The sequence below is a fragment of the Pelophylax lessonae genome, assembly GCF_965119305.1.
Source record: "Pelophylax lessonae genome assembly, chromosome: 3".
In the NCBI taxonomy this organism is placed as follows: Eukaryota; Metazoa; Chordata; class Amphibia; order Anura; family Ranidae; genus Pelophylax; species Pelophylax lessonae.
This window is the reverse complement of record NC_138770.1, coordinates 475,790,654-475,803,553: the sequence shown is the minus strand read 5'-3', so window position 1 is coordinate 475,803,553 and position 12,900 is coordinate 475,790,654. Positions and strand designations below refer to the sequence as shown.

General features: G+C 48.1%; 1 protein-coding gene across 1 annotated transcript in view; it reads right to left on the bottom strand.

Moving 5' to 3' along the window:
* Nucleotides 1-12,900, bottom strand: part of CAPN9 (calpain 9) — a gene marked incomplete at its 3' end in the record, with an annotated part of 565,834 nt that overhangs the window by 86,633 nt on the left and 466,301 nt on the right. Inside the window, exon 16 of the mRNA XM_082250935.1 lies at nt 6,929-6,997. Within this exon, the coding sequence (XP_082107061.1) occupies nt 6,929-6,997 (69 nt within the window). The remainder of the gene's footprint in view (nt 1-6,928; nt 6,998-12,900) is intronic.

Sequence of the window (12,900 nt, the reverse complement as noted above, 5' to 3'; positions counted from 1 at the left end):
TTCTGTGTTTTAGTGTTTACACATTTACGTACTGTGATTGCAATATTTACACTTTTGTTTCATTTTCTGGTGTTTTTATGTAATGAATTGAGAATTCACTAATTTGTTTGAGCGTAGCACTAATTCACAATACAGTTGTTGCTGACACAAAAAGTTTGTCAAAAAAACTGATAATATAGCTTACCTATTAGCCCTACAGATGACCAGAATTTACTAACAGGACTTACCCACTGATTTCATTGGCATTGGGAGGGGGAGTAATGCTAAACAGGATATATCCAGAGATGGGACCAAATTATTTATCAGTTTATCTACTAACTACTATCTACTAACAGCAAACACCAATGGACACTATTTTGTACTACTCCTCCTGGACCACTCTGCTGCCTTTGACACAGTGGACCACCCCCTCCTCCTCAAGAAACTCTACTCCCTTGGTCTCCGTGACTGTACTCTTCACTGCTTCTCATCCTACCTATCCCAATGCACCTTCAGTGCTACTTACAATTCCACTACCTCCTCTCCTCTTCCTTTCTCTTTTGGGGTCCCCTAAGGTTCTGTTCTTGGACCGCTCCTTTTCTCAATCTACACCTCCTCCCTGGGTTAGCTGATTGCCTCCCATGGCTTTCAATATGGTCTCTACGCTGATGACACCCAAATCTATCTCTCGATCCCTCAGCTAACTCCATCAGTCTCATCACGCATCACTAACCTACTAACAGACATATCAGCCTGGATGTCACATCACTTCCTCAAACTCAACCCTTTCAAAACCAAGCTCATGGGGGCGTGGCTTGACATGGCAATGTGAGGACGCAGGATTCCTGGACTCCGAGGCCGCCGCTGCTCACGGAAGATCTGTGACATCATTACCGTCCACACTGCATATACCTCGAATGCCCAAACGCGGAACTCCACGGAGGGGGACCCAAGGATCGAGACCTGGCAAGCTTCACAGCTATCTGAAGGCTGTAACTCCCCACACCAGGTGGGCCTCTCAGAGCAATATGGCGCCGGCGGACACTACGAGGGAGTAGTGAAAGAATTTACGGATTTTGGATTAGTGAGTAACTTTAAGGTTAACCTAGATAAGATGGAGGCACTCAACATTTCCTTATCCACTATAGAAAGCTCTAGAATATGCTCCAACTTCCCTTTTAAATGGCAACCCCAAGCCATTAAATATCTTGGGGTTCACATACCCACCTCGCTCTCTAAATTATCGGACTTAAAACTACAAACCCTTACTCTCCCTTATTCGTACTAGTCTAAAATCCTAGTCTATCCTACAGAATGACCTGGACAAAATAACAGAGTGGGCAATGACATGGCAAATGAGGTTTAATGTGGAGAAGTGTAAGGATTTGCACTTGGGGACTAAAAACATAAAAGCACAATACACGTTAGGGGGGGGGGAACTCTTGGGGGAATCAAAAATGGAAAAAGATCTGGGAGTCTTGGTAGAGGATAGACTAGGCAATAGCATGCAATGTCTAGCGGCAGCGGCCAAAGCCAGCAGAATATTAGCATGCATAAAGAAAGGGATGTATTCCAGAGATAAGACTATAATCCTTCCACTTTATAAAACTCTGGTCCGACCACATCTGGAGTATTCTGTCCATTTCTGGTCGCCAGTCCTCAGGAGGGATGTGTTGGAGCTGGAGAGAGTCCAGAGAAGGGCAACTAAACTAATTAGGGGATTGGAGGACCTTAATTATGAAGAGACGCCTGAGAAGGGACATGATAGCAATTTATAAATATCTCAATGGTGATCTCGGCATTGAAAAAAAGCTATTCAATCAGAGGGATTGCATGAGGACTCGAGGGCATACAATGCGATTAGAGGAGAAGGGTTTTAACCTCAGGCAACGTGGGGGGTTCTTTACTGTTAGGGCTACAAGATTGTGGAATTCTCTACCACAAGAGGTGGTTTCTACGGGAAGTATGGTGGCTTTCAAAAGACTCTTAGACGTACATCTCAAAGATCAGAACATTCAGGGGTATGTGAGATGATTACGACCACACACACCTACACAGGTTGAACTGGATGGACTATTGTCTTTATTCAACCTCACCTACTATGTAACTATGTAACTAAAAAATCGTATGACAAACCCAATATCCCCTGATTCGGCCGTATGAACGTAATTAAGATGGACATACTACCCAAATTACTCTCCCTTATTCATACGAGTCTAAAATCGTATGACAAACCCAATATCTCCTGATTCGTCCGTATGAACGTCATTAAGATGGACATACTACCCAAATTACTCTATACTTTCCAAACAATCCCAATAACTCCTCCAACTGGATTTTTTGCTCAAATAAATACTCTTATACGACGTACCTATATTTGGCAGCACAGAAACTCCTGGATTTGTCGATCCACGCTGTTTCTCCCTAAATCCAAGGGAGGAATTGCTTTACCTCATATACAGCTGTACCAGAAAGCATTTAACCTCCTCAACATCTTAGATTGGTTACCACTGTAGAAACTCTAAGATATGGACAACTTTAGAAAATGACCTCATCCCCGACATTACCTCCTTGCGATGGACTAACCCAAAAGACAGACCACCTGCAGATATCCTGCCCCTCCTGGTAGCTTCTACTCTTCATACATGGGACCCCTTATGCATGACAGTTGGAATTCTCAGCAGCACAATTCAATACTACTGCGCATGCACTTGCGGACAGTGCTTGACAGTTGGCGCTTTTGGCAAATAAAAACCCATGCACAGTGCTATCCCCCACAGTAACTTGTCCAATAGGTGAGCGTCCCTATGCACTGTTTGAATGGGCAGAGACATAGCCAGGAGTTAGCAGACCTAAGCCTGAAAGTACATGCTGGGATTTATAGTTCCTCTAAAAAAAAAAAAAACAATTGTGAACAGCGCAGGGATACATGCTGAGTGATGGGGTACACAGGCTGGATGACGGCGGGGACACAGGCTGGATGATGGTGGGGAACACAGGCTGGATGATGGTGGGGAACACAGGCTGCGTGATGGGGGACAGGCTGGATGATGGCGGGGACACGGGCTGCATGATGGGGGACAGGCTGGATGATGGCGGTGACATAGGCTGCGTGATGGGGGGGACAGGCTGCATGATGGGGGATACAGGCTGGATGACGGCATGGAACACAGGCTGTGAGATGGGGGACACAGGCTGCATGATGGGGGACAGGCTGGATGATGGCGAGAACACAGGCTGCGTGATGGGGGACACAGGCTGCATGATGGGGGACACAGGCTGGATGGCGGGGGACACAGGCTGCATGATGGTGGACATGGGCCGCATGACGTGGAGACATGGGCTGCATGACGGCAGGGACACGGGCCGCGCATGATGGTGGGGACATGGGCCGCATAGCGGCAGGAACATGGGCTGCATGGCAGCGGAGGACACATGCTGTATGATGGGGGATACAGGCTGGATGATAAGGGACACAGTGATGTTGCACTGATGAGGCACAGATAGGCATGAATGAGGCACAGATGGGCATGAATGAGGCACAGGTAGGCATGAATGAGGCAGAGATGGGCAGGAATGAGGCACAGGTGGGCAGCAATGAGGCAGAGATGGGCATTAATGAGGCACAGATGGGCATGGATGAGGCAGGGGTGGTGCCGATCGGTGTATACGGCTTTCGAGGAGAGAGCTGAACTAGACATGCAGCGGTTTGTTGACAAATGATTGCTCCGTCATTAGATAAAGCGATCACGTGGTAAAGGGCCCCTGTCGTTGGCCCTTTACCACAATCCGTGGGAAGCGCGATTCTGGAAGGACATCCCTCCCAGAATAAGCTGACTGCTCTGTAGCTGTCAATGGGCAAATAGTTAATCCCCATGGTCTTAGCTATCCGATAGTACCCGTGAAGCGGGACTTTGCATTACCTATGCTCCGCAGTATTTGGCCAAAGACGATCACCATACCAGTCCCTGTGAAAATTAGGCATTGCCCCCAAAAATTTGGGTGGCTACTGGAGGTCCTCTAGTATAAGTTTGTCAAGTATGGTGCCCTGAACCCCCATGGTTTGGGCCCTACATTTATAGTAGCTTGGCCTTCTTTGTTCATCTATGGCAGGGTCGTAGTCTGGATATTTGAGGGGCTACAGCTTGAACCCCAAATGAGTCCGGGGGGCCCATATTTGGCACAGAAGTAGGGGAGGCCTTCCTTTACCACCCCAAACATTTTGGGGTTGGTTAGCCCAAAATTTCCTGGTCAACTTTTTCTAGGGCCCATTGAGAGTATGTAGCCCCGGGCCGTACGGCACAGAAGGGCGTGCTAGATACTGCAGGAATCCCTTGAATATTTTGCGGTGGTTAGCTAAAGTCTACCCCAATGCAGGTCCCTGTGAAAACTAAGCATTGGCCCCAAAAATATGTATGTGACCCCTGGGGATCATATAGTATCTCTGTGCCAAACTTGGTGCCCCTGGGCACCGTGGTTCGTCTACCACAGGGCTCTAAATTTAGGCTAGCCTGGCCTGCTATGTTAATCTATGGTGCAGCCACGATCAGGAATTTGAGGGGCCACAGATTGGGCCCCGAATGAGTCCAGGGGCATAACTTTTTAGGGGGCCACTTGGAGGAGTGTGTGGCCCTCAGGTGGTACTGCAGAGCGGGGATAGGTGAGTACTGCAGGAATCTTTGGACTCTTAGATATTTAACAGTATTTGCAGAGCGGGGCACTGCAGTTCCTGTGTCCTGCGGTGGTCGGGCTAATTCCACCCCCATGCAGGTCCCCATGAAAATTAAGCATTGGCCCCAAAAAACTTTTGTGCAACCTAATACTAGAGGACTTCTAGGAGCCACACAAATTTTTTGAAGCCAATGCTTACATTTTACATGGGCTGGCATGGGGATTGACTTTGGCCAAATACTGCAGAACATAGGTAATGCAAAGCCCCACTTCACGGATAACTAAGACTACGGGGATTAATATGGTACCCAGCACTCCCCTCTTTGTGGTATTGACTGGCAGCCATATGCTCCTAAGTGACCCCATAAAAATTTGACAAAGACATTTTAGGCTAATGACCCCAACATTTTTGGGATGGTAATGTTAAACTTCCCCTACCTCCGTGCCAAATTTGGAAACCCTGGACATGTTTGGGGCAAGAGCTGTGGCCCTGCAACTGTGCCCACTCCAAGCTTGCCATACTGCACCAAGCTGACCTAACCCCAGGGGCTAGGGGCACCAAATTTGGCACAGGGATACTAGAGTCCCCCAGAGGTAGACCGGCCCCTATCTTTGTGCCAAATTTGGGACCCTGCATTCATTCAGGGCCCGAGCTGTGGCCCCTCAAAGTTTGCCTACTGTGACTGCACATATAGTAACATGACGGGCCCCCTACTCCTCTAACCGCTTATTCTTCCCCTCACTGACAGATCCCCCATCTTCATGCTACAGCCGCTGACCATTCGGCATGCAAGGGGTATGTCCCCCCCTCACCCAGGCTGTGTCCTCCGCCGACATGCAGCCTGTGTCCCCGCCGTCATGCAGCCTGTGTCCCCGCCGCCATGCAGCCTGTGTCCCTGCCGTCATGCAGCCTGTGTCCCCGCCGTGATGCAGCCCGTGCACACACAAATGGCCTCAAAAATACTCCACTCCACGCCCCGGCCGCCCAAAACCCAACCCGCTCAGCAAAAACCCCCCTGCAGTACTGCCCCAATACAACGGTTGTATTGGGGCAGTACTGCAGGAGGGGTTTTTGCTGAGCGGGTTGGGTTTTGGGCGGCCGGGGCGTGGGGTGGAGTATTTTTGAGGCCATTTATGTGTGTTTTTATGAGCAGGGATGTGGTCTATCTGGGCAACAGTTCACAGGCCTTTAAACACATACATATTTTTTTATTTTTGTTTAAATGTGATATTTTTGTCTCAACCTCAATAAAGTAAATTTTTTATCTTTTTCAAAATACCTGTGTTGGAGCCATTTTTTGCAACTCCTTTTGTGTGTTTTCTCTATTATGCTATTTCAGTTGCTTGGCTCACCGGTTACACTACCGTAGGGTATTCAATATAGGTGTTACATTTCCGCCAGTATTCACACTGGGCGGTTGTTCTCTACCCAGGGATTGATTCTTCCCCCCCCCTTTTTTGATTTTGACCTTTATGTACATATGCCCTGAAAAATAAGAAAAAGTTCCTTCAATACGCTCACCTCCTGGGCCCCTCTGTTGACCTGATGGGGCCCAGGAAAACTTAATTACACCCACTCTAAGCAAGTAGAAGCGGATATAAACTTTAAAAAGCCCTATTTTTTTTTCTTATGCAGAAATGAAACTGTAATGCTGCCGGAGCTGATGGGGCCGGGCCCAGTACAACAGGACTGGTTGTACTGCCCTATCAGCAACCTGCCTACAGGAATATTTACTCTCCTCTAGGAGACTCCCTGAATCTGTTTGTTATGGTTTTTAATTTAATATACTTACCTTTTCCATGATGTCTTCTGGCCAGTTATGTGCCACCCAACTCCTCCTTCTCACAATCTTTTTTCAGTGGTGGATGGCCCTAGATTATGCAGAAAGCAGCACTAAAACAAATACATGACTAAGAAAATACACTATGAATGAAGAACACTCTGATGAAGCTTCCTCAGAGAGAGGGGCCATGATACCCTTCATTCATACAATATTCTCAGTTGAATGATGTGGACCTGGAAGACTGAAGCCGTCTAGTGGCAAACAAGAAGTACATCAGAGGACAGCTCCAGATTAAAGGTATGGTAATTGCATTCTAATCTGCTTTTTTTTATTTTAACTAGCTAGAGGCCTATATTCTGATATATATATATATATATATATATATATATATATATATATATATATATATATATATCTGTGTGAAGGTGGAGAGAATGTTTTTCATTTGTGAAATAAAAATAGTAAATGTATGAAAAAATAGCAATGAGTCTTACAATCCAGTTTTTTAGCTTGTCCCAGAAGATTTTGAACTCGTCAAATCCAAGCTTCCCATTGCCACTGATCTGGTTTACAACATGTCAAGGTTAAGTATATATTGATTGGCTTAGTTCATAAATACATTTTTTTGCTTATAATAAGAATTTATGTGTTTTATATCTTAAAGTATTTGCACAGCCATTTAGTTTTTGGATAGTATTCTAGTTTTGGATAGAGTAGGAAAGTATTAAAAGTAACCCCCATCCGTTTTTTTTTTTTTTTTTGCTATCTATGTCCAGCTTAGCTTGAAGACGAAACAAGAAGTGAATGGAAGTCTCAAGAAAGTGAGTAAAATTCCCATCTTAGATAGCTGTCACCAGAATATCTGTCCTGAATGGAAGATTTATCCCCATCTCTTGCTCTCATGATAACTCTAAATCATAGAATCTCTACTTACTTTCTGTCCCTGTGACAGGAAAAATAGAGAAGGTGAATCCCCCCAATTGGCATAGTGAAAAAAATAATAGCAGGTGCACAGCTCTTACATCCTAAGGCACATTACAGGTAGGGGCTGCCCCTGCCTGTTGTGGACCCTAGAATATCAGTGACCGGATCATGCCAGGATACTATCACGTATGCATAGTAAAGCTGGGAACTCATTGTAGTCTGTAAAATTCTAATCTTTATTGGCTATACACCTAAAAAACACTACTAAGAGGCTAAAGCCTTTTGGCTGTAACAACTGTGTTTAAGTATGTAGCGGAGTAGCAGTATGATCCACGATATCTCCACTGGTAGTCATGCATAGCATACAGTAATCCTGGTAGCGTAAAATATACCCAACCCTCCAATAACCAGACACATGGCTTGGAGGTCAAAACTAGACTGCTTTGTTTATTGAAAAACACAGGGATCTACACTCAGCCCAAAACCCCTCCCTCTTCGAGACAGTCCACACACAGAGCTGAACATCCCATAATAACCTTAGTCTGCCAGACAAACAACAGGACAATAGGAGGCAGGTATTTAACAATAACAAACCCCCACCCATCTCCTGAGGGACACTGTTCAGACATATGATAGACCCAAGTGAAAGAGTTCTCACTCTCTCCACACAACCCCCACTACAAGCACTTGGTTCTTAAAAGGTATACACATGCAATACACATAATGCATATACGAAGGACAATATACAGTGGCTGTGTTTGCCACAAAGTATATGGCCAATAAATATTCTGATTTTACAGGCTACACTGAGTTGCCAGCTTGAATTTAGTACAGATCTGATGCGAGAACGCTACAGCCAAAGCACTGGTTTCAGCCATCAGAAGCTAAACTTGCAGTTGAGCTTGGGTATTGTTTTCCTGCTACTATCACTTATGAATAGAGTTGAGCGGACACCTGGATGTCCATGTTCGGCGGGTTCGGCCGAACTTGAAAAAAAAGTCCGGGTCCGTGTCCTGGACTTTTTCCGAACTTTACCCGGACACCGAACCTCATTGAAGTCAATGGGGACCCGAACTTTCAGGCACTAAAATGGCTCTAAAACACAAACGGAAAGGGCTAGAGTGCTGCAAATGGCAGCAAAACGTAGTTTAGAGCATGCCAAGTGCTCTGCAAACAAATGTGGATAGGGAAATAACTTAAAACAACAAAAAAAAAACGAAAAATAAAACAATTTTCTTCATCTGTGAAGGACGAGGCCCATATGGAGTAGGAGGGAGGTTGAGGTGGCGGTGGATGTGGCGGTGTAGGTGGAAGCGGCGGTGGAGGAGGACGAGGTAGCCAACACTGCTTTTTTTCAGTCATTTTAAATGAGGGTACAACCCAAAAGAGTGAGAAAGATCAAAAATATAACAATGGCTAGGTAAGGTCGGTATCCATCTCTATTCTGCACAAGATACGGAAAAGTCCTGTGGGATCCATGCCTGGTTCATTTTAATGAATGTGAGCTTGTCCACATTGTCTCTGGACAGGCAGCTGCGCTTGTCTGTGATAACGTCCCCAGCCGTGCTAAATACACGTTCAGATAATACACTGGCTGCAGGGCACGCCAGCACTTTCAAGGCATAAAGGGCAAGCTCAGGCCATGTGCCCAATTTGGAGACCCAGAAGTTGAAGGGGGCAGACCCGTCATTCACTACATGTAGGCGTGTGCACACATACTGCTCCACCATGTTGGTGAAATGCTGCATCCTGCTAAGACGTTCCATATGAGCTGCTGGTGCTGCTGTTTGTTGTGGCGTGCGGACAAAGCTTTTCCACATTTCGGCCATGCTAACCCTGCCTTCTGAGGTGCTGGAGGTGCCCTGGTTGCGTTGGCGACCTCTTCCTCCTCCTCCTCTGCCTTGGCCTTGTGCTTCCACTATGGCCCCGCTGTCAGATGGGAATGCCAGCAGCATCGCGTCTACCAGCGTGCGCTTGTACTCGCGCATCTTGCGATCGCGCTCCAGTGAGTGAATTAAGGACGGTGCGTTGTAACGGGGATCCAGCAGCGTGGCCACCCAGTAATCAGCACAAGTTAGAATGTGGGCAACGCAGCGGTCGTTGTGGAGACACTGCAGCATGTAATCGCTCATGTGTGCCAGGCTGCCCAGAGGCAACGAAAGGCTGTCCTCTGTGGGAGGTGTATCGTCTGTGTCCTCTGTATCCCCCCAGCCACGCACCAGTGATGGCCATGAGCTGGCCTGGGTGCCACCCTGCTGTGAACATGGTTCCATCTCCTCCTCCATTTCCTCCTCCTCATCCTCCAGAACTGTGCCCCTGCTGGACAATTGTGTCCCTGGCATTTGTGGGTGCAGGAACCCACCCTCGGAGCCACTTGCGAATGACTGCCCTGAAAGCCTTGGAAATGTTACCTCTTCATCCTCCTCCTCCTCCTCCTCATCCTGTGCCACATCCTCTTCCATCATCGCCTGAATCGTTTTTTGAAGGAGGCATAGAAGTGGGATAGTTAAGCTGACAACTGCGTCATCGGCACTGGCCATGTTGGTGGAGTACTCAAAACAGCGCAACAAGGCACACAGGTCTCGCATGGAGGCCCAGTTATTGGTGGTGAAGTGGTGCTGTTCCGCAAAGCGACTCACGCGTGCGTGCTGCAGCTGAAACTCCACTATGGCCTGCTGCTGCTCGCACAGTCTTTCCAGCATGTGCAAGGTGGAGTTCCACCTTGTGGGCACGTCACATATGAGGCGGTGAGCGGGAAGGCCGAAGTTACGCTGCAGCGCTGACAGGCGAGCAGCAGCAGGGTGTGAACGCCGAAAGTGCGCACAGACGGCCCGCACTTTCTGCAGCAGCTCTGACATATTGGGGTAATTTTTAAGGAACCTCTGCACCACCAAATTCAGCACATGCGCCAGGCAAGGGATGTGCTTCAAACCGGCTAGGCCCAGAGCTGCTATGAGATTTCACACGTTATCGCACACCACCAGGCCGGGCTTGAGGCTCGCTGGCAGCAACCACTCATTTGTCTGCTGTTCCATGCTCCTCCACAACTCCTGCGCGGTGTGTGTTTTTTCCCCCAAACAGGCAAGTTTTAAAACTGCCTGCTGTTCTTTACCCCTGGCTGTGCTGAAGTTGGTGGTGAAGGTGTTACGCTGACCGGATGAGGAGGCGGTAGAGGATGAGGAAGCGGAGTAGGAGGAGTTAGGAACAGGAGGCAAACTGAAGCGCCCTGCAATCCTCGTGGTGGAAGGACATGCGCCAAATTGCTATCCGCCTCAGGCCCATCCGCCACTGCATTTACCCAGTGTGCCGTTAGGGAGATATAACGCCCCTGACCGTGCTTACTGGTCCACGTATCGGTAGTTAGGTGGATCTTGGCACAGATGGAGTTGCGCAGTGCACACCTGATTTTTTCCCCCACTTGATTGTGCAGGGAAGGGATGGCTTGCCTGGAAAAGTAGTGGCGGCTTGGCACGACGTACTGTGGGACAGCCACCGACATAAGGCTTTTAAAACTGTGCGTCTCCACCAAACGGAATGACAGCATTTCAAAGGCCAAGAATTTTGAAATGCTGGCATTCAGGGCCAGGGATCGCGGATGGGTAGGGGGGTACTTCCTCTTCCTCTGAAGTGTTTGGGAGATGGAAATCTGAACGATTCCACGGGACATTGTGGAGATGGTTGGTGACCCAGGTGGTGGTGTTGCTGACAGATAGTCTGTTTGCGGGGTGGCAGGTGCCGGTATCACTACAGAGGTGGATGAAGAGGCTGAGACTGCAGTAGAAGAGGAAGCAGGAGGAGCCAGAGACCTTTCTTGGTTTTGATGGTGTCTACTCCACTGCAGCTCGTGCTTTGCACTTAGATGCCTGATCATGCAGGTTGTGCTCAGGTTGAAAAGGTTTATGCCTCGCTTAAGGCTCTGATTGCACAGGGTGCAAACCACTCGTGTCCTGTCATCAGCACATTTTCTGAAGAACTTTCACGCTGGAGAACTCCTTTGAGCTGGCTTTGGTGCGCTCGGTCCCTTGCTGCGTTGGGCAGTAGCAGGCGTAGTGTCTAGGGCACGGCCGCTCCGCTTCTGCACCCTGCTCCCTCTTCTGCTGTGCTGGTGGCTCTGTGCGACCACCGCCAAACTACTCAGGTCACCTGCATGACCTTCATTCCATGTGGGGTCGAGGACCTCATCGTCCTCCACATCATCTTCCACCCAGTCTTCACCCCTGCCCTCCTTGTCGGTCTCCACAATTCTGAGTGCCGCAGCAGTTGGCACCTGCATTTCGTCATCATCGGAGACGTGCTGCGATGGTCCTTCCATGTACTCATCTTGAGAAATAAGTGGTTGGACATCGCTGCACTCAATCTCTTCCACTTCTGGGGCAGGGCTAGGTGGATGGCCCTGGGAAACCCTGCTGACAGAGTCATCAAAAAGAAGAAGAGACTGCTGCATGACTTGGGGCTCAGACTGCTTGCTTGATTTGCAAGGGGGTAAGGTGAAAGATGGTTGGACATCGGCTGCAGGTGCCAACTCTGACCATTCTGCAGTAGACTGGGTGGGAGACAATGTGAAGGAACTGGAGGCACTGTCAGCAACCCAATCTACTATCGCCTGTACTTCTTCTGGCCTCATCACTTCTAGAGGCGCATGATGCCCTACCAAATACTGCTGCAGGTTCTGTCGCCTATTCACGCTTGAGGAAGGTGTTTCACTTGTGCGTGTAGCTGGCACAGATCGACCACGTCCTCTCCTTGCAACAGGAGCTCTACCAGCATTACCACGACCCAGGCCACGGCCCCTATTTGACGGTCTCCTCATATTTCTGTAATTTATGATCTTGCCCTAGAAAGGTGTTTATTGAATAGCGAAACAAAACAACAACAGTATCACATGGGTGTATCTCACAGTCAAATATGCAAAGTATGCCGCAATTGAATTTTTTTCACTTTTTTCTTTTTTTTTTAATAGCGGAATAGAAAAATGGATATAAAACGGTGTATCTCACACGTACAAACACAGACTAGGCCCCGATTACAATTTTTTGTACCCTAAAGGGAGGATGAGGAAGAGGAGTAGGAGGAGTTCGGAACAGGAGGCAAACTGAAGCGCCCTGAAATCCTCGGCGGTGGAAGGAGATGCGCCAAACAAATTTAAAAGGTGTATCTCACACGTACCGATACAGACTATGCCGTAATTTAATTTTTTACACTCCAAAAGGGTGTATATTGAATAGCAGAATAGAAAAAAAATTTATAAAACGGTGTATCTCACACTTACAAACACAGACTAGGCCCCGATTACAATTTTTTGTACCCTAAAGGGAGGATGAGGATGAGGAAGAGGAGTAGGAGGAGTTCGGAACAGGAGGCAAACTGAAGTGCCCTGCAATCCTCGGCGGTGGAAGGAGATGCGCCAAACAAATTTAACCACTTGCCGACTGCTCACAGTATATTTACTGCGGCAGTCAGCCCCTCACAGGCAGAGCGACGTAGGTCTACGTCGCTAGCCTGTGAGGCTCTGGGGAGCGAGCGCGCGCCGCCGGAGGCGCGC